Below are 24,009 nucleotides of genomic sequence, written 5' to 3'. Positions count from 1 at the left end.
TTTATATAATTCCCCTCCATCTTATTCTTTAAGGTACACTAGGCTGAGTATGTATGATTGACACACAGTCCCCTAGCACACTTCCATGACGGAGCAGAGTTTTGAATTTAGGTCTCCCAGATTGTAATCTGCCACTCTAACCACCACCCCAAACTGGCTGTCTGATAAAAAGATTTACTAACCAAGTAAAAGTATTAATTTACACCTAAATAAAAACAATTTACTCCTAAATAAAAAAAAACAATAAAAACAGCTGTACAATGCTTCCTGAACAATCCAACAGGTGGATAAGAACTGCCAAGAAACTTGGCAATTTGGACTGTCACAAATGTATATTAATCTTTGCAACCATGGGGGCTAGAAAGTTGCTTTTGTCAATTCTTAAAATACAGCTGAGATTGTCTAACAAAGATTGAAAGACTACACCGAAATGCTTTATTTAGTATTTGCCAATTTCTCTGTGCTACATATGCCCATCCCTATAAAGAGACATCAAGACACAGTAAAAAAAGTAGTGTTTAGATTTTAAACCATTTATAGCTGCTGACCAGCACTATGACCCCAATCGCAAAGAAGCCTCACTAAAGATAGTGAGACAGTCTTCTGAATAAACACACTTGCAATTGTTCTGTTTAATTAAAGTTGACTGAAAAAATATTAATTCATTACATTTTGAATAAAGTTAGCCTCAAACTGCTTTTATTTTATTACCTTTGTGTAGTGGAATTGCATAGGGTCATCTGTAGACAGAGAAACACAGAGACCCTTGTGTAGAAACTCCCGTAATGGATTTTTTGAATACTCCAGGAACAGGCTGTTGTTGCTAAGAGGAGACATGGCAATGGGGATTTGTGCAAGATAATAAAGATACTGGAGAACTGGACTCTGTGCAAAAATAACAGAGAGGCATTATTCATTGACACCAAGAGATAACAGGAAAAGAAATAATCAACTACAGAAAATGGAAACCATTCAGCTTCAGTCATTCTTTTCTGGGAATGTTTCAACCCTTCTTTTCCCCCTGCACATTATCCATGTGCAGTTTCTTTGAACATTTTAAACATTATCTGTTCTATAAACTAAATACTACTGGCATTTAAAAAAAATATGAAATGAAGAGTTCAGGCTTGGGAAAGAAACAAATTATTTGATTGTACTTAAAGTGGGAAATGCACTATGTCTTTTGACAGTTACATTTGTACGTAGGGCTTAAAACTTTTACACGCTACTTTTCCCTTACAGCTCAAGGCAACTTACAATTCTAAATTTAAAAACTGAATAGAAAACCAAAGAAACCCACCTCTGTCCAAAAAGCCTATCGCTTACAAACCCTTAAAACCCCTAGGAAATAAAACAATATCACAATGGCTCCTAGAAACATCTGAAGAGATACCAGCTCCTAACATCCCCAGAGATGCTGTTCCGTTTGACAGCAGCTACTACAGAAAAAGCATAGGCTGAGGTAGATGCCACGTGGGCTACCTTGAATGGGGTAACAGCCAGTGAGTGGTAACCTGAGGACTGCAGTTGGCTTTCAGGGACATATGTAACCATTTGATTGATTGAACACAGAAAAAAAGAGTAAAAATGAATGAAATGTTAGCCCTATCATGTTTTTTTTCCTCACCACTGAAATAGAAGGTATCCTGAAATTTGTTATGCCCCATACTAGCTCCACAGAAAGGGCCATACAAATGCTTTTTGAAGTGATTCCACTTCCAGCTAGAAGGTGGCCCCCCAGCTCATGCTTGCAAAGCTTCAAGCAGACGTGAATTCCCTTTTTTTAAAGAGGAAAACAGCATCCTTTGAATAGTTAGTGGTTCCCCTCCCAGAATCCCTTCTTCTAGGCCTTTCCAGGGCCCACCTTTCATCTTCAGGTGGAAAGATGGAGCCAGATTGGGTTTGGATGAAGAAGGCCCTGAATGATAATGTCAGGAGTTAGAGAGATAATTTAGGAAGGTCTGATTAACACCAAGACCAAATTCCATCACTACAGTCATTCTGATCAGAGCAGGGATATGAAAATAACTTTTGTCACCTCCATGAGAGTCCTGTCTTAAAACCTCGTAATCAAGGGTATCATTCACAACACATATAGTAGCCCCTGACATCATTGAGCTATGAGCCCATTCTGCATTGCTGTTTTCTTGGCCTGGAATTGGGAAAGTAATCTGGTTACCTTATGACTGGCTGAAAGGTCAAAGAAGCACAGAACTGGGATGTCTAGGAGCCAGGTCACTACCCATTTAAAAAATCTCAGGTTTACAGTTTGCTTGCCCAGGTCAATGTTTTTATGGTTTAGCCCATAAGCTTTTAGGTTGCTATTTATTGTACTTATAGGGAGGCTGAGTGGCTCCCTACTTCTTGAAAGCAGAAATTAATTTTCTCCTGTAAGGAATGGGTTGTTGTCTTTCTGTTACCCTAAGTAGACACTGGGGTGGGGGAAATTAATTGGAGACAGACAGCAAGAGGTGGTAAAGGAGATCTATGCCAGAAAAGTCTTGGTTGAAAACTCTCAAATTTGGTTGTAATATTAAAATTGATTTTATTGAAGAATACAAATAGTAAAACAATAAAAAATATTTAAAGCAATGAACATACACAAACAAAGCATACAAGTTCTGACTAAGAGAAACAGGGAGGAAGCTGGACAGGGTTTCAAGGATGGATTACAATTGCAATTCTTGAAGGGATGTCCAGGAGACTGTCCAGCCAGGCATACCTTTGGGTCAGGGAAAAAGTTCAACAGCCAACCACCTTTGCTGTTCAGGCTTGACACACTAAATGGATTCCAAAACTCTCTGAGAGGCCTCCAAAACTCTCTGAGAGGCCTCCATTTTGTGGGGAGAAATGTCTTCTCCTTACGTCAGTTTTCCCGTGCTTTAGTGACAGCCCTTAGCAGGAGGAGGGGTCCAAGTGCTTATATCCTTGCCAATTGATATGAGCCTTGGCTGTCATACTCTCAGGAAGCACTAGCTAATGAACTCCCTTTATTCAGGAAGTACCAGTCTGATGTCTCTGACTCCCCAATAACTTTGTGTGTCTAATTTCGGAGTGGCTCCATTTGCTCTGAGCCATTTGATGTTGGCAATGGGCTCTCCAGTCTGATAGGTTGGTAACTGTAGTTGTTTTAAACTGGGGGGAGGGGTACCCAGAAAGGGAGTTTCCTTTATAAAGTTGTCCCTTTGTGTCCACCATAGAAAGGAGATGAGTACCTCCATTTTACAGAGGAAAATGTGATTGTTACTGTGCTGTAGGATGCTGTCCTGATGAAAAAAAAAGAGCAACTGCAACAGGTAAAAATACTCTACAGGTGATGGTGCTATGAGGATGCCAACAAATCCCAAGTTTTAGCAATCTAGCTAGAGCAGTGGCATAGTGGTTAAGAGCAGGTGTACTCTAATCTGCAGGAACTGGGTTTGATTCCCCGCTCTGCCGCCTGAGCTGTAGAGGCTTATCTGGGGAATTCAGATTAGCCTGTACACTCCAACTCACACCAGCTGACCTTGGGCTACTCACAGTTCTTCTGAACTCTCTCAGCCCCAACTACCTCACAGGGTGTTTGTTGTGAGAGGAAAAGGAAAGGAGTTTGTAAGCCCCTTTGAGTCTCCTATTGGAGAGAATGGGGGAAATCCAACTCTTCTTTTTCTAAAGTCCTTAAATCTCCAAAATTATTGGAGATTCACTTCTTCTTCTAGAGAGAGAGACAGATCCTGCAGCTTTTTGTATTGATACCCATATGTGTTGTCTTCCTGCAGAGGGAGTAGGGATGTGTAACCTATTTCAGGATACCTTGCTTCACTGAGATATAATATCCACATTTTACAAGGAAACTGAAATCTTTGAACATATTTTGCTGCTAGGACATTGTATATGGAACTGAGCTAATTAACAGAATGTGCATTGTTTGAGATATGACCTGAACTTCAGGAAGGAACTTCAGCAATATGTTAATGATAACAACCAAAAGATACAGAGAAACAGGAAACTGCTATTTAAAGGTTGAAAAAATGCAATACTCTTACAGCAAAACTCTGTGGTAAGTAAAGGCACTGATATCCCACAACAATGGAAAAGCAGCAATGTATTTATTCATCTAAGTATTCAAATTACATTGACTCATATTTGCCACCAGTTTTTGGAACAAAGTACACAATCCAGTGTTCAAAAACTTTGAAGTCCCCAGATTTAAACTGTAGAGCATGTCCTTAACTATTCAACTGAAATGATGGGGACATGCAGCTCAGTGTTATATATATTCCCTCAAGAGTATATATTCAAATTGGAATCCCAAGAGCATTCATCTGAAAGAACTAAATAAAAGTCACAGCATGTGGGATAACTTTGTAGAGTACTTTGATGACGACTATATTGCCACAAAGAAACAGTTACATTTCTCAACTGGCTGCTTAGTCTGTTGACACAATAACTTCCCCTCTGTTCTCATTTTTTTCCATTTTCTTCTTCTACAGATCATAGTTTGAATGAAGGCTGAAGAATTCAGAATCTGAATTCAGAGATCAATAGCTAACAACTACAACATTTAACTTTTAGAAGCTACTCTTCTAGATTATTTTATATCATTTTTATAATGTTTTTGTTTTTCTGAATATTGATCTTTCTAAAAGGAAATATCTGCAACTAAATAAATGTTTTAAAATTCTGAGAAGTAAATCCCACTGTACTGTTCTTAAGAAATGTCCATGATACTGTAACTGTAATTAATTTAATTGTGGCTGGATTGTGTTTCATATGCTTGTTGAGCTATTTATAGAATCTTCCCATATAAAGATACAGTTGTGCAAATGAGTCTTATGATAATCTATGTGGTATACAGAACATAGCCCACTTTTCTCTGCCTATAGCGCAAAACTCAAGATCATCTGCATTTTGCATATCTTCTATTATTCTGTTGCCTTCCCTATCTTACACTTTCATTTTCTATGTTCTGGGAATGACAAAGTGCAGTACCTTCTTCAAGAGTAATCCATGGGAAATGTTGTCTGCAGTTAGAAAGGCTGATACCAAATGAGTGATAGACCCAGCTTCTCCACAATGAGGCCGAAACAGAAATGTGCTCATACCTCGTTCCCTGCAGAAATTATTTTAAAGATTAAAAAGTATTTATGGGTGCAACCCTCCTTTGCAGTGACTGGGTAATTATATGAACTCTTTAAAAATCTAAACTCACAATAGCCCTTAGGAGGCAAGCAACAGACATCAGAGGCATTGACTATAGTGTGGCACAGGGTGGTCCTGATGTACACTAGATTACAAAGTGACTCAAGCAGTGGATTAATGATCATTTCTGTGGAACAACAAGAGTAACTTTCCCTGAGTGGTAATATGGCATGAACCTGGCTATACAGCAAACACTTGATAAACATAACATAGGGAAGAAAGCCTGTCTGTTGAATGTTCCTGTTTCCTATTTATTACTGTGAGAGCCAGCATCGTATAGTCATGTGTCAGACTAGGATCTGGGAAACCCAGATTCAAATCCCCACTCTGCCATGGAAACTCGTGGGGTTACCTTGAGTCACTCTCAGCCTTGACCCATCCAAGTATTTGGATGAGAGACTTCCAAGGAAAACCAAGGGTATGATATGGAGGCAGGCACTGGCAAACCACCTCTGAACATCTCTTGCCTTGAAAACTCTACATCAAGCTGTGACTTGATGGCAAAAAATAAAAAACAAAAATAAAAAAACCCATTCCTACATTAATCAATTTAGCTGAGAAATCAGTATATCAGCTTTAAATAAAATACCAGTTTACTCAGCTTCATTTTCTTAAGGGGAAAGGTAAACATAGATAACAAGAAAATGTTTTTGAAAAAGATAGAGGGGGAGACATATTAGGGATACTGTGAATTTCTCAGCAAACCTGTTTGGCAGACAAGGGACTACTCAGATTTTATCAAGCAACTTGAACAGCTGCCTATTGGTCAAAAGCTGATTCACAGCTGAGGGAGCAGCTAGGATTGGATTCTGATTCCACCCAATTAGCAAAATACATGGTGAAGTAGCAAAAGGGAGAAAGAGGAAGAGTTTACTTCACTTCCATCCCTTCCAAACACTGTCTGGGAAAATACTTTGCTTTGATTTTATTTGATGTGCATACAGAAAAGTGAATATGCTACACATTTTACCAGGCCAAAAATGGTATATCTATAAATATACTGAGACAAGGACGGGGGTGGAACAGGCTGCCAGATGCTGGGAGGCAACCCACCCCTGGAAACCAGTGTAATTCAGTGATTAGAATATCATACTATGACCGAATATCATACTGGAATATCATATTCAGGTTGAAATCTGCTTTGGAGGCTTGGTGGGTGACCTTGAGCCAATCACACACTTCCAGCTACCCTATATCATGGGTTTGTTGTGAAGATAAAATGGACATGAGGAGAATAATGTAAACCTTTTGGGGTTCCCAATGGAGGAGAAAGTGAGAACAGAAATGAAGTAAATGAGTTGAGTAAAGGCTGGGTATAAATTTTTAAATGAGCAGATAAATATAATTCTCTAAAAAACATTTTCTCTGCTCCAATAACAAGAGCTGTATATACAAACAATGCACATACAATTTCCCCATACTAAAAAGCCAAATCCAAGAGCTGGGATTGCATGTGTCCACTCTCAGTTAGAGATTCTACAACAATACTAACATCCGATGGCAAAGACAAAAGAGTCAGGTCCAGCTTCTTCTGATCCTCTGACCTCCAGCAGATGATCAAGACTGTAGCAGAAACTCTAGCCAGCCATCAAGGTGTGCTATTGGATTGGAGCTTTTAACCCACCTCATTGTTTATACACACACTTCCTTCTGTTGAGCCAGGGTGACTGCTTAAACAGTCTCAGAAGTTAAAAGGGGAACAGAAAAGTAGAAAAGAGACCTTATATACAGTTATATTTATCGTGACACATTAGTTTAATTCGGCCATACTTCATTTTGAATATCACACTTTTATACCAAATCTGCAGTGACATTAAAATACATATCCTACTACTTACTTTCTAAGATTGTTGAGAACCATGATGTTTGCATACATGTAATACAAGTAATAACTGTATGGAGGATTTTTTTCACTAGTCCAAACCTCAGGATTGGGGCTCTTTTCAGAGAACATGTGGTCGCTATGTTTGGATTCATCATCCACACTATCAAAACCCGTCACCTGAGAATCCAAGAAAAACATTGTAGTTTTATGAATAAGCTTCAGAATGGGTAGATAAAATATAAGACTGGTATCACTGGAAAACCATATTGAAGTCCAACAGATATTCATCTATCAGTTCAACCCTTCCCCCTTAACTGGAATGGAAAGGGAGGATATTATAACCAATGATGACAAACTGTTTGGTATAACTACATTATTTATAGAAATTGAAAATAATAGAATAGTAATAGAATGCAGACCACTAGAATGCAGACACCTACAGGGCTCTGTTTAAAGTACTCTGGGAAAGAAGCAAGTTCTGGATCTGTGGGGAGGGGCAGCGCTCTTCCACTTTATCCTTGACCCCTCCCTGCCACTACTTTCAGGATTACAGAAGCCTCCTTACATGATGGCATCAAACTTCATGTTGCTGTTGAGGTATGGGAGGAATTACAGTATCATATCAGCAATATTGAGACAGAAGAGACCAATAGTGAAAGTATACATGACCAGGTTTTGCTAAAAGTCCTGGGTGGCCAGTCATTACCCCAGCTGCATCTGAGGCCACAACCACCACCATCTTTTTTTGTCTTTTTTCACTTGGCAAATGTAAGAACAAGGCCCACAATGCTCTTATTCTGTTAATGAGCCAAACTGTCCAAATCACTCCAATGCAGGCAGTAGACCAGCAACATTAAGCATTAAAACTTTTTGCCAGTAGATGGAGTCATTTTCTCCCGCCACAGAGATTTAACTTCATGCTAGTGTTAAAATCCACTTCTCTATCTTTGTCCACAACTGGGATGTTAGGATCCCATCACAACATATACATTTGCCAATAGGCCTGCAGAAAAATATTCTATTCCTTTAATTGAGGCTTCTTGAAATGATATTTACCAAGTGATGTTATATTTGCCCACATGCCATGAAAAGTTTCAGCTGCCTATTTCTATATATTAAGACTCCAATAAAGGAACAGAACAGTTTTCTGTTGGTCTGTAGGCAAACCTAAACACTCAACGAAAGTATAAATTAGTAACTATTGAATAAAACAAGCAGAATATGGCAGACAGAGGTCTGGTATCTGGAGAGGAAATATACTTGTAAGCTGAGTAGTGAATGACAACAAAATGACGCAGGGGTAATCAGGTATTAGTTAAAACCTGAATTTAGAGACGATATATAAGATCTAGGAAACCCAGATTCTGATATCCACTTTGGCTTGGAAGCTTGTTGGTTTACCTTGTGCCCATTTCATTCAAGGTTCAAGATTTTGGTGTTAATCTTTAAAGCGCTAGTGGTCTGGTACTGTCATACCTGAAGGATCACCTCTCCCAATGCAATCCCCAGAAAGCTTTACATTCCACTAGGAACAATCTTCTGGTGGTCCCTGACCCTAGAAGTGTCCAGTTGTCCTCAACCAGATCTGGAGCTTCTTTTGCCCTGGGCCTGACCTGGTGGAACTCTCTGGCAACTGAGACCCATGCCCTGCAGGAGTCACCATAATTTCAAAGAGCCTGTAAGACAGAGATGTTCTGCCATGCCCATGGTTGAGGCAGCAAGTTATATCTATTTTTACTTATGCTTATTTTGTATTCATTTAGCTGTTTTGGTTCTGATTTCTTTGTTTTTTACTTCTTCTTTATGTTCCTCCCTCCTTGGAGGGTCATCTCAAGAAATTGAACTAAATGAACTAATTGGAGTGCCGGTGGGTATTTTAATTGATGAAATTTTAACTATATTTTAATTGCTCCTTTTATACTGTTATCTGCCCTGAGCCTGACTCAGTCAGGAAAGGATGGGACAAAAATCCAATAAAATTACATTTAAAAGAAAAACTGAAAATCCTGCTCAGCCTTCTCTCTGGCTTATAAGATTTCATTAGGCATTATCTTCATTTCTTCAAGTTCATCTTTGTAGCTTTAACAGCAGAAACTTGCTTTGCTGGCTGGACAGACAGACACATTTCAAATTTTATAAGGGTTTGTATTCATGTACTCACATATTTAAGGAAAAGATGCAGCTCTTTATGATCCAAGGGATTGATAGTTGCTTCAAAGAGTGGCAAGAATATATTTTCCAACATCTTCCCAAAACTAGGGAGAATATTTTTTGACCTAAATATATCACTGAAGGAAACAAAACAGTCTTAAGTCAATTTGTTTGTTTGTTTGTTTGTTTGTATCCTGCCAATTCTCCCAGGAGGACTCAGGGTGGCTTACAGATAAAAGCAATAAAACAATATGCTACAGTACAATAAATAGAACAATCTTGTTCAATACAATAAATAAGTATAAAAATAACATTATAAACTTTAAAAACACTTTAAAAACAGATTACAAACAGATGGCATAAAAGTATATCTGGGGACATAAAAACAGATGCACATGTCATATCCAGATGGGGCCAGATGAGATTTAGTAGAAGGGATGCCCAGCTGGCCCGGCAGAAATGGCCTGGCAGAACAGCTCTGTTTTACAGATCCTATGGAAATGAGACAGACACCACAGGGCCTGGATGTCACCAGGAAGAGCATTCCACTAGACCAGGGCTGAAAAAGTCCTGGTCCATGACATTGCCAGTCAAATATCCCTGGGGCCCAGGACTACCAACAACCCCTCTGCAGACCAGAAAGGTCTTAGAAAGCAATAGGGGGAGAGGTGGCTAGGGTAACAGTCCCTCCCTCTGTACACAATTTTTACTGTAAGCTACAGACCCTGAAGACATTCTGCTGAGTCCTCCTATATCTTCCCTTCCCCTCCCTGAGCTGAATTTGTGCTAACATCACTGTTACAAAAAAATAGCTGGTAGTAAACAAACTGAAACTTAATCCAGACAAGATGGAGGAGATAACAGTAGGGAAGGCACAGATCTATCAGACATAAATTGGGTTTTCCTTTGTCAATCAAGTGAACAGTTCTGTGTGCTCTTGGATTGCAAATAAATAAACAGTTTGGTGTTTAATCTATTTATTTATAGAAAACATTTCTATCCTGCCTTATCTCTTCATGCTCAATGTGGCTTCAATGCAGCAACCAAGTTGCAAGGATACAAATAACAGTCCAATTAGCAAAATTACAACAAGATTAAAATGCACAAATTACACATTGAAAAGAACTCCAGATATGAAACATCAAGAATTTAAAAAGGGAAATTAGAATGTACATAAGGGCAGTATACAAGTTTAATAATAAATAAAATAAATAAATATTGACTGAAATAATTTATCTTCCACAAGTTACTTTCTGGCATAAAATGTTCTTTTATATGTTCCTAAAAGGTGCCAAATAATAGCAGGCCATGCCAAAGGGCTGAACCCATCATAAAATTGTACAGACAGACCTCAGCAAGGGAACCTTAAAGAAACAGCTGTCTGAAGAACATACCTGGTCCAAGGCAATGTACTGGGAGAAGAAGTCTTATAAGTATGAGAGCCCTAGGCTATTTAAAGGTAATAATCACTGTTAAATTAGGTCTGGAAGCAAAAAGGTAGCAAGTGCAGTTAACGCAGGACTGGAGTTGCGTGTTCTGAGGGGCTGATCCTAGACACGAGCTTGCTATGCTATTTTATACAAATTGAAAGTTTCCAAGTAGTGACGTACTGTCACAAAATGGCACCCAGCCTCCGCTGTCAAACCCCCCTGTCCCCCAACACTGCCAAGCTCCCGTCACCCCCCACCCCTACCTTGCAGCCAACCCCACAATCCCCCCGTACCCAAATTTTTATTGCTCCAAGTGGCGCAGACTAGAAAGACACTGGGGACAGAAGCTTCCCTGGTCTTAACCCCATCCAGCCCCAGTGTATTGTGGCTGAACCACTTGAAGCAGGAAAAGGTTTGTTGGGTGGATTTTTGTGGGGGCAGTGGTGCAGCAAAAGGAGTTCAGTGGCAGCAAGGGGGAGTTCAGCCAAGGGCTGGGGGTTGAGGGGTCAAAATGTACCCCTATGACCCAGGTGAATGACACCTGGGTCATCTGCTCCCTCTGGCTCCCCTATTTCTGCCAGTGTTTCCAGGATATCTTTCTAGGCAGTTCCACACTGATCATGTTACTTTACTCCAGTCCAGAGGTTACCACACAATGACCAGCATACCTACATCAGAAGAGTCTAGATAAGGATCCAGATTACCAGCAAGATATATTTGGAAGATGGCACTCTCATCAGCAGTACTGACCTGTTCATTGAGCAACAGTGCATGGTTCAGGAGCACCCTCAAGTTCTTGACTTGATCTACTAAAGAAAGCTTAACCCCCTCTTAATCCCATGTAAAATCAGCCAAATGTTCTGTCTTTCCAACAAGCATTTCCTCATTCTTTGTCTTCTCCATATGGCACCCTCCCTTAAATTATCTGTACAGTTACAGCTACATCACAGGCATTTTCCATGATGAGATCAGTCCTTTAAAATGACCTAGCAGATTAGATGTGGAGGGAACGTTCCCTCACTAAATTTAGGAAGGCATTAGGCAAGTTACACACTCTCAACCCTGAACTCTGCTAGTATTTGGATGGAAGACCTCTCAGGAATACCAGGGTGATGGCAGGCAATGGCAGATCACCTCTGAATGCCTCTTGTCATGAAAACACTCTGAGGTTGCCATAAGTCAGCTGTGATTTGATGGCAAAATAAACAAACAAGCAAGGTCTTGTCAGAACCTGGAAGGAAGAGTGTCTGGGAACTCTATGTAGAATGTTTTGAAGTTCATATGAAATATTTCTGTAACATAAATTTATTTTAGGCATGCTTTTAAGTTAATAGTTGCCATTGAATGTTAATAATATACAATGTTATACTACCTTTTTTAACGAATAGATGAGAGTTAATTATCCTAATTTTTGTTTTCTAATAAAAATACAAAGCTTTTAAAAGATATAAAGAGTATAAAAATATTGTGAAAACATATTCGTGTAGAAATGTAAAGTATTCAGTTTCCTAGAGTAGTTTGCTCTAAATCAAGGCCCTCATCTACAAACATGCCTCAAAATATTTTCTTTCAAAGGCTACTATTTGAATGACTCTTAAAGCTCTTCTGCATCACCTCTGTTCTAGGAAAATTAAGAACAGGAACCTGCTTCCCAGGCAACAATATGACTCATGGAGACTTTGAACAGATTAGTAGTGCTTTGGGGCTTCATTTTTCAGCCTTTCAGATTCAATGCATGATGGTCATCAATCATAATCTTCAGCAAATAAACAGGGCTGGCAGAATTAGCTGCAGTAGTTATGATCACACACATGTACAGTGAATTTAAAGCATCCTTAATTCTCAAAGATACTCACAGATGTGTGAAAATCAAGTATGTGTAGTTATTTTTAATATTTTATCATAATCTATCTATATATAAAAAGCTAACCATTTGTTTGTTGGTCTAACGCTGAAACAGCTGGACAGATCGCCCCAAAATTTTCACATGACATCCCTCCCTGTTGCAGGCAGGTAATCGGACCTTCAAATTGCCAAAAGTCCATACCTGAGCCAGGTAAAACGTCTTTTTCCTGGCGCACCAGGCCATGAAGCTGGCTGTGTTTAACTGTCACCCTTAGAATGTTCGTGCAGCCTGTCTGTGGCCTGAAGGGTTGGTATGCCCTTAGAATGTTCGCAGAGATGGCCAGAGATGAGCAGTGAAAACAGTAAATAGGTAATACTGTTAGGTAATACGAGTGGAAGTGAAACACATACACACTTTGTCGTGTGAGATGTCGGGTGGGGTTCCCCCTTACACACACATGCAGGTAACTTTCACTCTCTGTGCCTCACCCAATACTACCACACAATACACATACTCTCATACACATCCACTTCATCCTCACACACCTCACTCTGCCCTCCCTCACATCCAACCACCACTTACCTACTACCTCACCCATATTCGCCACAGCTCTCTTTTACTAAAAGCAAGCTGGAGTTTGCCTTTTTCTTCTAAGAAAATCCGCGGGGGGTTTGCTGCCACTGAACCAACACTACTGGCTCCGCTTCCTTTTGCACGTGGCCCTTTAAAAACCCAGGGAGCTGGCCTCGATCTGAGCGCATCACCACCCTGCCCCTGCTGCCTGACTGGGATAGCCTCCTTGCCCCAGTTCTGCCTTACCCAAGCCAGGACTGTGAGTGTCAACCAGCCTCATGGACAGCAGGATTCGCACTCTGGACAGTTCCGCTGTGGAATGTGTGGAAGGGCTACCTTATACTAAAACCAAGACAGCACCATATAATAATGTGAATTGAAAAGGGAAAGAGGGATTCCATTTGACCACCCCAAAAGAAGAAGAAGAAGAAGAAGAAGAAGAAGAAGAAGAAGAAGAAGAAGAAGAAGAAGAAGAAGAAGAAGAAGAAGAAGAAGAAGAAGAAGAAGAAGAAGAAGTAGTAGTAGTAGTAGTAGTAGTAGTAGTTTGGATTGATACCCCCCCTTTCTCTCCTGTAGGAGACTCGAAGGGGCTTACAACCTCCTTGCCCTTCACTCCTCATAACAAACACCCTGTAAGGTGGGTGGGGCTGAGAGAGCTCCGAAAACCTGTGACTAGCCCAAGGTCACACAGCTGGTGTGTGTGGAAGTGCACAAGCTAATCTGAATTCCCCAGATAAGCCTCCACAACTCAAGCTGCAGAGCTGGGAATCAAACCCGGATCCTCCAAATCAGACTGCACCTGCTCTTAGCCACTACGCCACTGCTGCTCCCAAAAGGCTATGCTGGGGATCATTGGACTGCATGGACATCTGTGTGGCTTGCGGACTGTGATGAGAAGGACAATTGCCACAGCAACGCATGGCCGGGCCTCGCTAGTTTGTTATAAGAAAAAACTAAAATGGTTATTAATATTTAAAATTACAAGAGAAATGGAAGGAAGAAATAAGAGCCCATGGTTTTTTCAAAAATTAATATTTTTGTGGTGTACTTACTAGATTCTAGGGACCTGAATTATCCAGCGCATATGAGGTGAATAAACTTTGTGCCTAATGAACCACTTAGCCAAGTTCTGCCATTCATCTGGAGAACGTCCATAGACAGACAGCCGAGGTTCTGTGTACTGGTGTTTACTTTCTTCTAGTTCCCGAGCAACTTCCTATTAAAGAGAAAAATTATTGTTACGTTCCTCCCAGGAATCACAAATACGTATGTTCTAATCCTACTTGGAAGTATATTGCACTGAAATCAATTACTGCATCATTTTTATCCTGGATCCCCAAAACCTTCATATGTATAGATTATATCTCTGTATGAAGAAAAAAAAAATTCTGAATTTGATTTTTCTGATTTCCCTGAACTACAACTTTACCACAATCCATAAGCATAGTGTCAACTAGCAGGGATGTCAGAATATTTTAATTTTACTTGTGGTGTTTGCCAAACAGAATATTTCCCATTCTGTGTTAACTTTTTAAAATAATTATATTTTAGTCATATGATATTAAAATAAAACTACCTTGAAAATAATAGATATTTTAACCTTCTACATATTGTTAAAATATAACACATGTTATAAAAGTATTCACCTTCACCATACGAGCAAAGTATTCACCACCAAGATAGTTCTCAGTTTTCAAGTACAAGTCCCTCAGCTCGCTTGCACCAACTGGATTATATTTAGAATTAAATTTATCAAATCGATGAAATGTTTGGCGATCCTGAGATGGAGGAAAATATTATACAATAATCAACTGAATATAATTTGTTAAGAAATCACATGCCTTGGTATATATTCAATCACATATTTTCTTTGTTGGAACTGCAGTTCTGTTTGTAAAATAGATGGCAGCAATTTCTACTCATTATCCCCCCCCCCCAACACTTTGCCTCCATACTATTCCAGAGGGTCTGCTGATGCTCAGGAATAAATTGGGGAGTGGGGCACTCATGAGCTGCACGAGGAGAAACAGAAAATACCCACTCTACGAAGTCCCATAGATGGTTGGATACATGCTAGTAAGTTTTAATTCACAGACAACTTAATAAAAGCATCCAGCAAAACAAAAACAAAAAACCCCTCCCTCCTTTCCTCCCTCCACTACTTATTTGCAACACTCTGATATTTATCATGTTTTCCATTTATTGGTTAAAGTATACTTACTGCATGGACATCTAAAGAATCTACAGTGAGGTCATAAGGATCCATATGGAGACTTTCAAACACATGCTTCAGAGTCATCTTTTTGCCATTCTTCTCCCCCACAATCCTACTTGGCTCAGTCTGGTAAGTATGTTTAATAAACCTCAGCAAATGTTTTTGGCTCATGCAGGCAGCTGCATGAATATGAGTATCAACCTGAATGAGAAAAAAAAGACAATTTTTACTCAGCGGGTATCAAACACACTTATCTTACACATTCTTAACATACTAGCATGGAAATTAATCAGAAAACCATTAATAGTATTCAATCATTAACTACATATCTCATTTTTATATTTTATGCATGTATTTTATTATATATTTTTATATCTTATTTAAATTCCTCAAAATCTTTTACACTTCTGAAAATCTGTTAATTCCATTAAATTAAAATTAAATTGATGTTTCAGAGGTATGATGACTGGGATCTAAAAAAAACAACCCTGCAGGACAGTAATTGGGTTTTTTCCTGCATCCTCCTTCACCTTTTTCTCTCCTGAATGCCTGTCACCTTTCTCACTTATTTTGCCTCCCCACCCCATTGCTCTCTCTGCCGCTATCACCCTGCCAGCCAGCCCCTTGCTTCTCTTCCCCATCCTACACCCTACTTTGGAGGGTGGATTCTGTGGCATTATAGCTTGCTGAGAAAGGGATAAGTCTCTATCCTTCCACTGACCTGAGTGAGCAGAAACCTATCTCCTTCCAAGTACCCTTAAAGAGGTAGAAGGACAGGAACCTATCATCTCACCCAGAACAGGGGATCCAGAGAGAACTCAGTATTTAGTTCCCCTGATGACCTTGCACCTACCTCAACACATTAATCTAATACTAATTATTCAACTACAATGGTTTAACATACGGACATACATAAACAGCTTTTCTAATCTTCTACTAGAGGTACTAAATGCTATTTAACAACGATTTTGCATTAAGTGCCATATTACATACACAAACGTGGCATTTCTCCAGAACCCTTACAATATAAATTACATAAGCAGGATTAAAGTGAAATTTGTAAAATATACATATTCATTGGAACAAAGAATTTTTAAAATCCTAATGTGTATCCTTTGGTTCATTGTTTGCTCTGAATATTTTTTGTTAAAGCGCATGTAGCCTGTTATACATGTTATTTTGTCTGGCTACAATTTTTAATTGTCTGAATGTACCAGCGAACCACCCAAAGTTCTACTTGATTAACCTTTAGGGAACATTTTAATAAGTGGAGTAGAGTCAAGGTCATCACTGCTTATGTTTTTGAAGTTTATTTTGGTCCTAGACTATTTCAGTGTGAAGCATGAAAGAGAACATATTAAATATTGTCCCTCAGCCATTAGACTATGCTGTTAGCTCAGGTTGAAGCATCAGAGGTGCTGATGTGTTTATTAATAGCTTTGGTATGATAATAAACAACCTTGTTGCAAGGACACTCAGCAGCTCTAGCATAAATTACACAGAGTTCGACTGGTGAAAGCTTTCTACCTTAGAAGCAGGCGTTATACTTACCACCTTGGTCAGCTGCTTATAGGAAATTAGATTGAGTTACATATAATGTTCGGCTACTAAGGTAATTATTTACACTGACTATTTGGTAATACTGCAAAGAACAGCAGAAGAGTCAGGTGGATCCCACAAGCATTTTGGGAAAATGGGGCAAGGTCAAATTCTGTAATTCTATAATTTTAAAAATGTTATAGAATTTGGTATAATTAGTACTTATAATATAATCCTTTTTCTTTGTCAAATTGGTCACACTTTTTACTGAAAGAAAATGCTGTAGGCCTAAACACGAAGTGACAGACAACATCTTCAAAGTTCTTTTGACCATATTACTACTTGTTCATAACAAAAGTATACTAAAACAGGTGTGTGTTTTAAATGAAAGTATCTCAGGCATTTTGCCATTGGTTCATCCAGACGAAGCTTGCTGTCAGGAAAATATGTCTCTTTTTCCTTCTCTAAAAGCATTTATTGCCTCACAACAGGTTATTTTCTTGGGACTGAATTTTGTCAATGAGTTCTCTACAGCTGCTTCCCTAAACACATCCCAATAAAAATCACATGCATTAATTCTTTTTTATAAGATTTGTATCTGAAACAAAAAATTACTTGTGCTTGTTAATTTAATTGGCTTGTCCCAAAAAGCACTTCATCTCTGGATTAACTTGAAAAGATAACACCAGAAGTGGGATCCAACCAGTTCTCTAGAAATGGTTACTAATTTTTTCTGAGTGCCGAGAAGGAGTTACTAAAGTAACCTTAAAAGCAACCTTAAAGCAACCCTGCCCAATAGGGACTGGAGGTGCGTGTGTGCGGCGGCGCCACTGTTTGAATCCCACCACCATCGGAAACTGTTATTAAAATTTTTGGATCCCACCACTGGATAACATCTCATTAACTTTACCATAACATACAGCATAGTGTAGGGGTTCAGAGCGACAAACTCTCATCTGGAGAACCAGGTGTGTTTCTCACCTACTTCATATGAAGCCTGCTGGATAACCTTGGGCTAGTTACAGTTCTCTGAGAACTCTCTCAGCCCCAACTACTTCATAAGGTGTCTACTGTAGGAAGAGGAAGGGAAGATGTTTGTAAGCTTTGAGACTCTTTATGATTGAGAAAAGTGGGGTATAAATCCAAACTCTTCTTCTGTTTGCTCTTTTTGTTATGACAAAGAATTCATAATGAGATGGATCCAAAATATCTTTACGGTTTTTTTCCACATGCTTAAGAAATACTCTCTCTTTTTTTTTGCTTGCTTTGTCAATGTATATCTGTTTTGGCAGTGTCTGCACTCCTTACTTTCTTTATTTGGCAAGATGTCCACCACTGGAAGTAAGTTTTTGCCTTTAATGGCTTGATTCTGCTCATTAACCATTCCACCTCCTTTTCAGATTTCAGTGTTTCCCCATGTGTGGTGCCTACCTTCTACTTGAGATTCAAGTATTCCACATTTAAATGACTTGGAAGCTTCCTGAAAAGATCTGATTGTTTTTACTTTTTTACTCTTAATCTGATCTTTTTCACTTTTTTACATTTTTACTCTCATATTCAACTTCATATTTGTCCTATTTTAACCCCTTTTTTAGATGTTACCTCATCTAAAATCACATGTGGCTGGGTTGGAATTTGGGGACACATCTATTTTCAGAAATATTGAATTTAGCATAACTGTAGCCACTAATCCAATTGTTAAAACACTTTCTATTTTGGCAGCTTCCCTTATTTCTCCCCTATTTTAAGACCAACCTCAGAGTTAGGGCCAGGGTCAACAGTACATCCCAGTATTAAGGGTTCTTTTGCAAGCCTGGTATATCCACCCAAAGTCAGTTTATTCCTCTTAAACATGCTGATATTTTGGATTGTATGAGTTTTTTGACATATAGAGCAATATTAACTCTCATACATCCTTCCTTTCTTTCTAGAGAATTTATATTCTGCGGTAACTGTGGGTTTTTATGCAAGCAGTGCTTACCTCACAGTTGTATGCTTCACAGTGGGTTTTTCCTATGCTTTTCTGTTTAAACAGGTTTTTCCCACTGCGAAGGATCCACAGCTTTGCCAAGCCATTATGTGTCTCTCCCCCACTTCCTTGTTCAATCTGCGTGGGAGAAATTGCTGTTGTGTAGGCAGTAAAAGCCAGGAGGAGCAAGGAACCCCAAAGAAAGCAAAATGTATGTATGTTGATTTCCATCGCTTTCCCTGAAAAGCTGCACTTTAAGAACTTTCAGAAACTGCAGACATTTTCAGATCTGAGAGTGTGGTGAGTTCCAGAAAGGGAAGAACATGTGTGTAGCCAAGAATCTAGGGAACGCATGCACAATCCGAAGGAGAACGAATGTGTGTGAATGGCCTGTATCTCATTTCTCTGTTCTACCAGATTTCTGAAATTCCCAGATATCCATGTTCTTGTTTGGTATCAAACACTCCAGCTCTGCTCTGCCATCCTGGCTTGAGAGCTTCTGGCATTTACATATAAACACATATTCTCTATTTTCTTCTTCAAGTGCCTTGGATAGGGACATTTTCTTCTGGTAATCTTTAATCCATCAGATCCATCAACAGCTACTGGTCAGGGTGACTAAAGAGAACCTCCAAAAGTGGCAAACTTCTGATAACCAATGCTAGAAAGCAACTCCAAGTCTTGACTCTGTGCCACCTTGAGCTAAGAAAGAAGGTGTGGTGTAAAAATTATAATTAATTAATTAAACTGGCTGGTCACTGTATGAAACAGGCTAATGGTCTAGATGGACATCTGGTCTGATCCAGCAGGCTCTTATGTTCTTAGGGTTCATGTTTAGTACTTCTGCTGGCATAAGACCTCTTGCATCTGTGGAAATACTCCATGGGACCCAACCTTTTTCTTAAGCTTATATATACTGAGAGGGAAAGACTCTAGAACACCTGCTTCTTTGTTTTGAATTTATGCAACAGTTCAACTCTCCTTCCTCTCCTGCCCTCACAGAACTTGTCCTTCCCTTATTTTTACTGCTAACTGCCTGTTTCTTTTCTCACCCTCAAAATAGTTTTGGCCACTTGCCACCAACTGAGCAATCATCCAATCCATAAGCTTTCCAGCACATTCAACAATTCTGACACAGTTAAGTCAACTGATGACAGTGTAGATCAGATAACATCTGATAGCCTTATGTACACATATCATATAGTAAATCTGTCACTGAAGTAAATAAACATTCTACATTTAGTATATTCAAGGTAATTATAGTAACACAAACATCTAGAGCAGCCTACTCAGAATTATGATATATATCTTCCTTATACTTTAGCCAATGGGTATCCTTATCTTACAGTTTTCTGGGTACATAACCTTTTCTTGTACACACCACTAGTCTTTCTGCTTAGGAGTCTGAGAAGACTTTTAGTAACATTACAAACAGGAACATGCAGTAAACACAATCCAACCTTAACTGGACCTCATTAGGAAATACAACACATGTTCATAACTCAAACAAAATTGTTTCCAATATTCAGAAGTCTTTGGATACACTCTGTTCTACTACTTTCTTAACTAGTTTCATTTTATCAGCCAGTAGGAGAGGCTGGGTAGGAAAGGAAAAGTACAACTCAGCATCAACAAATATGTTATCAAACTAGATGAGTTCACAGTGAACAAAATCACTTTGATTACTACGTTTGTGCTTCTCATCTCAAATTCTTCCTATTTCTGTATTCTTAGTGGCTTTCCATTTCTATATAAGGATAGGTCCTTTTTGTTGGAGTGATTCTGTTATCTGGGGCCATGTTTGTGTCTGCTGAAAGCAAGACAGGGTAGTCTGGGAATCAGGTGGTGCAGAGCACATAGTAGTATGCTCAAGCCTGGCTATACACTAATACCTAGGAGCTGGCCTTCTACATAGACCAGATCATGTATATATAGGCTTTAATGGTGCAGGACACAGAGGCAGGTAAGGCTGCACAGATTAGAAAGAACAGAGGCTGCAACCTGTCTCCTTTCTAGTTAAAGGCAGGCAGTACCAGCAAGCCTATATATTCAAGAGAACAGAGGAAAAAGGTTTACTTGTTCTAGCTGGCAAGCAGGACAAATAGGGAGGGAGGGAGAAAAGAGAGGCAGAGATCCAGCTCCTAAACCCTTTCCTACAAGTCCGTATGCAGCCAAAGAAGCAGGGTAGAAGCAGATGTTAAGGCTTTAGGCCAAAAATGCACACAAACCTCAAATTAATTAGGATGCAAGAGACCAGTAGCCCAGAAAGAAATATATCATCTTCCTACGTAAAGCAGAACTGCTGATTCAGGAGCTGAATATTTGAACAACAGTACAATCACCCTTCTCCAGTTGGTAGCTCAAGTAATCCGGGGAAAGGCAACAGTTTCCTGTTTAGGGAGAGCTGAGCAGAGGGTCCATTTTAATATTAAACGAGAGTTCACAGACCCCATACAGCATTTTACTTGCATACTTTCACTATTTTCCCATAGTCCAACTGTGACATAAGAAGTTAACACAAAAGTGTCTGAAAGCAAGCACAGCAAAAAGATAGCAGATTTTAGGTATCTTGACCATAGAAGTCTCATTCCTCTACTTGAATATCCCAGAAGAACAGGCGAATTCACTCATATGCCAGTTCATATCTGTTTGTGTTACTCTACGTGTGTCTGAAATTTGACAGAGAGGATCCTAAGTGTGAAATAACACATCAGAAATTCATTTCAGTGGGAGAGGAAGCTACATATTAAAGTGTGTTTCCCATGCAAACCCAATTTGGAGACAGTTGAAGGAACTCTGGGTTAGCCTGTAACTGTGGTTGGTGTGGGCATCTTGGCGCAAGGTAGCCAGCAGAACAAAGGAATTTTTCATTCAGCATCCAGATTTGTGCATAGTTAGTGAAGTCTCAAGGAACCTTCTGGTGCTTGGCTAGTTATTCTCTACAGGAAAAAATGGGAGAGGTCATATATGCTTTAAAGAAAAAAACTGTTGGAGAGATGCTTCTGAAAGGTTCTGAGGCTGGAGATAAAATGAAAGAAGATTGCCACTGATGGAATGGTCTAAAGCACCAGCAGGGGAGAACCTCCTTTTCTCTCTGAGAAGCTGATACAGGGTGTTGGATCAATTACCCAGTAGGAAGGCCTTTCTGCCTTTACCTGTATATTTGCAAATAATGCAAGTACTACAAAAATGCTATCAGTCTCCAATACATGCCATTCTTCCAACAGAACCAACACAGGTAAGCACTAGCCACTTGAACTCTTCACGGTTTGTAGAATAGGGCAAACCTAACAACTGTAATTAACCAGCTTGGTTTTCAACAAAGATTGTTTGGTTTTCACTATTATTATGCAGAATCCAGTTCAAAGCACATGGGAAACCTACATTTTTACCTCCTACATTATAGTACGGGGAGTCGCAGCTGGATGGACTAATGAAATAACAAATGAAAGAACAGCAGGTTTAGATATCTTACTCCATTCTCCTTCAGACTTTAATTTGCAGTTATAAGGATTTAGTTCGTGCTTTATGAACAGGCTTTTTTAGAGCTGATACTATGTTCTGGCTGCTGAAATCTGTAGTGCCTGACAAGCCCTTACATACGATATAAAATCTGGTGGTATTTATATGTTCCCTATTTAAGCAAGGTCATTTTGCCCCTACTGCACACATGTAATGTTTGTGCCAGAAATTCTTCACCTACTAACAATCAGTATCCACACAACCGCATACTGCTGACACTAAATAAAGTTCAGCAGCAATCTATTTAGGGACTACAGAAAAATAAGAGGCACAGAATTATTATCTGATTGTAGCAGGACAAAGGACAAATATATATATTTCAATGTGTCTACTCTTTTCACTTGCTGTTGCCAGCAAATCCATTTGTCCTTTAGAACCTATGCTGTATTCAAAGAGCTCAGAGACTCCCTATTTTATCTTCACAAAGTATAATATGAGGTAGTGTCTATGGGGCCCTGCTCTAGGGCTGGGGTGAGTGGGCTGCCACCCTGGAAGGAGTGCCAACAAATAGTGATTTGACATGGAGATATTGAGTATCAGTCATTAGGGTGTAGGGTTCCTGCCTCTCATGGAGAAAGGAAAGAAATCAGCCAGGCAGAACAGACTTGGCCAAAAGGCAGTGTTTCCTGTCATGTCATTTATAAAAGCAGCTGGGAGGAGGCTGATGAGGAAAGCACCCTCCACAGGCTGCATGTGAGGGAGCCAGCAGGAGGAAGAGGAAGAAGATGTTGAGAACCCCTTTCCCTCCTAATTTTGGGGTCAGTGAACAATATCAGGAGATGGACTTCTGAAGGAATAATCAGACAGAAGACTATTCAAATCCAAAGATAGAAAGGCAAGCCAGTTTTCTTAAAAGGCAGAAGAGATTCCCATCATTTCTACTTCTTTCTGCAAACCCCCACTGTGCTACTCATGAGCCCCACAAGGGTCCATGAATGTGTACAGTGGGAGGGAAAAAACTGATGGAAATAACAAACCCCTCTAAAGAGAACTGATAACTTTCAGTGGTGGATGAAAGCCATTGACTTGTCCAAAGCAACTCAGCAGAAAGATATACTAGATCACAGAATCATACCGTTGGAAGGGGCCACACAGGCCATCTAGTTCAACCTCCTGCTTAATGCAGGATCATCCAAGAACATCCCTGACAAGTGTTTGTCCAGCTGCTGCTTGAAGACTGTCAGAGAGGGGAAGCTCACCATCTCCTTAGGCAGCCAATTCCACTGCTGAACTAGTCTTACTGGGAAAAAGTTTTTCCTAATATCCAGACTGTACCTTTCTGCCTGTAATTTAAAAGCATTACTGTAGGGCCTATCCTCTACAGCCAACAAGAACAGTTTCGCTGCCATCCTCTAAGTACAGCCCTTCAAATACCTAAAGATTGCAACCATGTTCCTCCCTCAACCTATTCTTTTCCAGACTAAACATTCCCAATTCCCTCATCCTTTCCTTGGATGGCTTGGTCTCCAGGACCCCGATCATCCTTTTCACTCTCCTCCACTCTATTCTGTCTACATCTTTTTGAAATGTACCCAGGAGATGATGTCATAGGGTTTTGGGTTATTTAAAGAAAAGCTTCTGCGGGAGGCTGAAATAGGGAGTAGAGGAAGTAGACTTCTGAACCTTTTCTCAGCTGGCCTCTTCTGCTCAAAACTGCTTAAAACATTCTATAAATACAATCCGTATAATAACATTGAGGTATCAAAATCTAAAATTACATTTACAGATGGCAATAAATAACATTCCATTCAGCCTTTG

General features: G+C 39.5%; 1 protein-coding gene across 3 annotated transcripts in view; it reads right to left on the bottom strand.

The window, feature by feature from the left end:
* Positions 1-24,009, bottom strand: part of AMPD3 (adenosine monophosphate deaminase 3) — a 43,389-nt gene that overhangs the window by 8,023 nt on the left and 11,357 nt on the right. For all 3 annotated transcript variants that reach the window (XM_048486662.1, XM_048486661.1, XM_048486660.1), the window contains exons 7-13: positions 15,228-15,422; positions 14,653-14,784; positions 14,059-14,222; positions 9,168-9,294; positions 7,020-7,183; positions 4,972-5,092; positions 712-885 (exon numbers count right to left, since the gene is read on the bottom strand). In XM_048486662.1, coding sequence (XP_048342619.1) covers positions 712-885; positions 4,972-5,092; positions 7,020-7,183; positions 9,168-9,294; positions 14,059-14,222; positions 14,653-14,784; positions 15,228-15,422 — 1,077 coding nt within the window. The remainder of the gene's footprint in view (positions 1-711; positions 886-4,971; positions 5,093-7,019; positions 7,184-9,167; positions 9,295-14,058; positions 14,223-14,652; positions 14,785-15,227; positions 15,423-24,009) is intronic.

This window comes from Sphaerodactylus townsendi, linkage group LG02 (genome assembly GCF_021028975.2).
Source record: "Sphaerodactylus townsendi isolate TG3544 linkage group LG02, MPM_Stown_v2.3, whole genome shotgun sequence".
Taxonomy (NCBI): domain Eukaryota; kingdom Metazoa; phylum Chordata; class Lepidosauria; order Squamata; family Sphaerodactylidae; genus Sphaerodactylus; species Sphaerodactylus townsendi.
The sequence above is the reverse complement of the archived record's forward strand: the minus strand, read 5'-3'. Positions and strand labels throughout refer to the sequence as shown.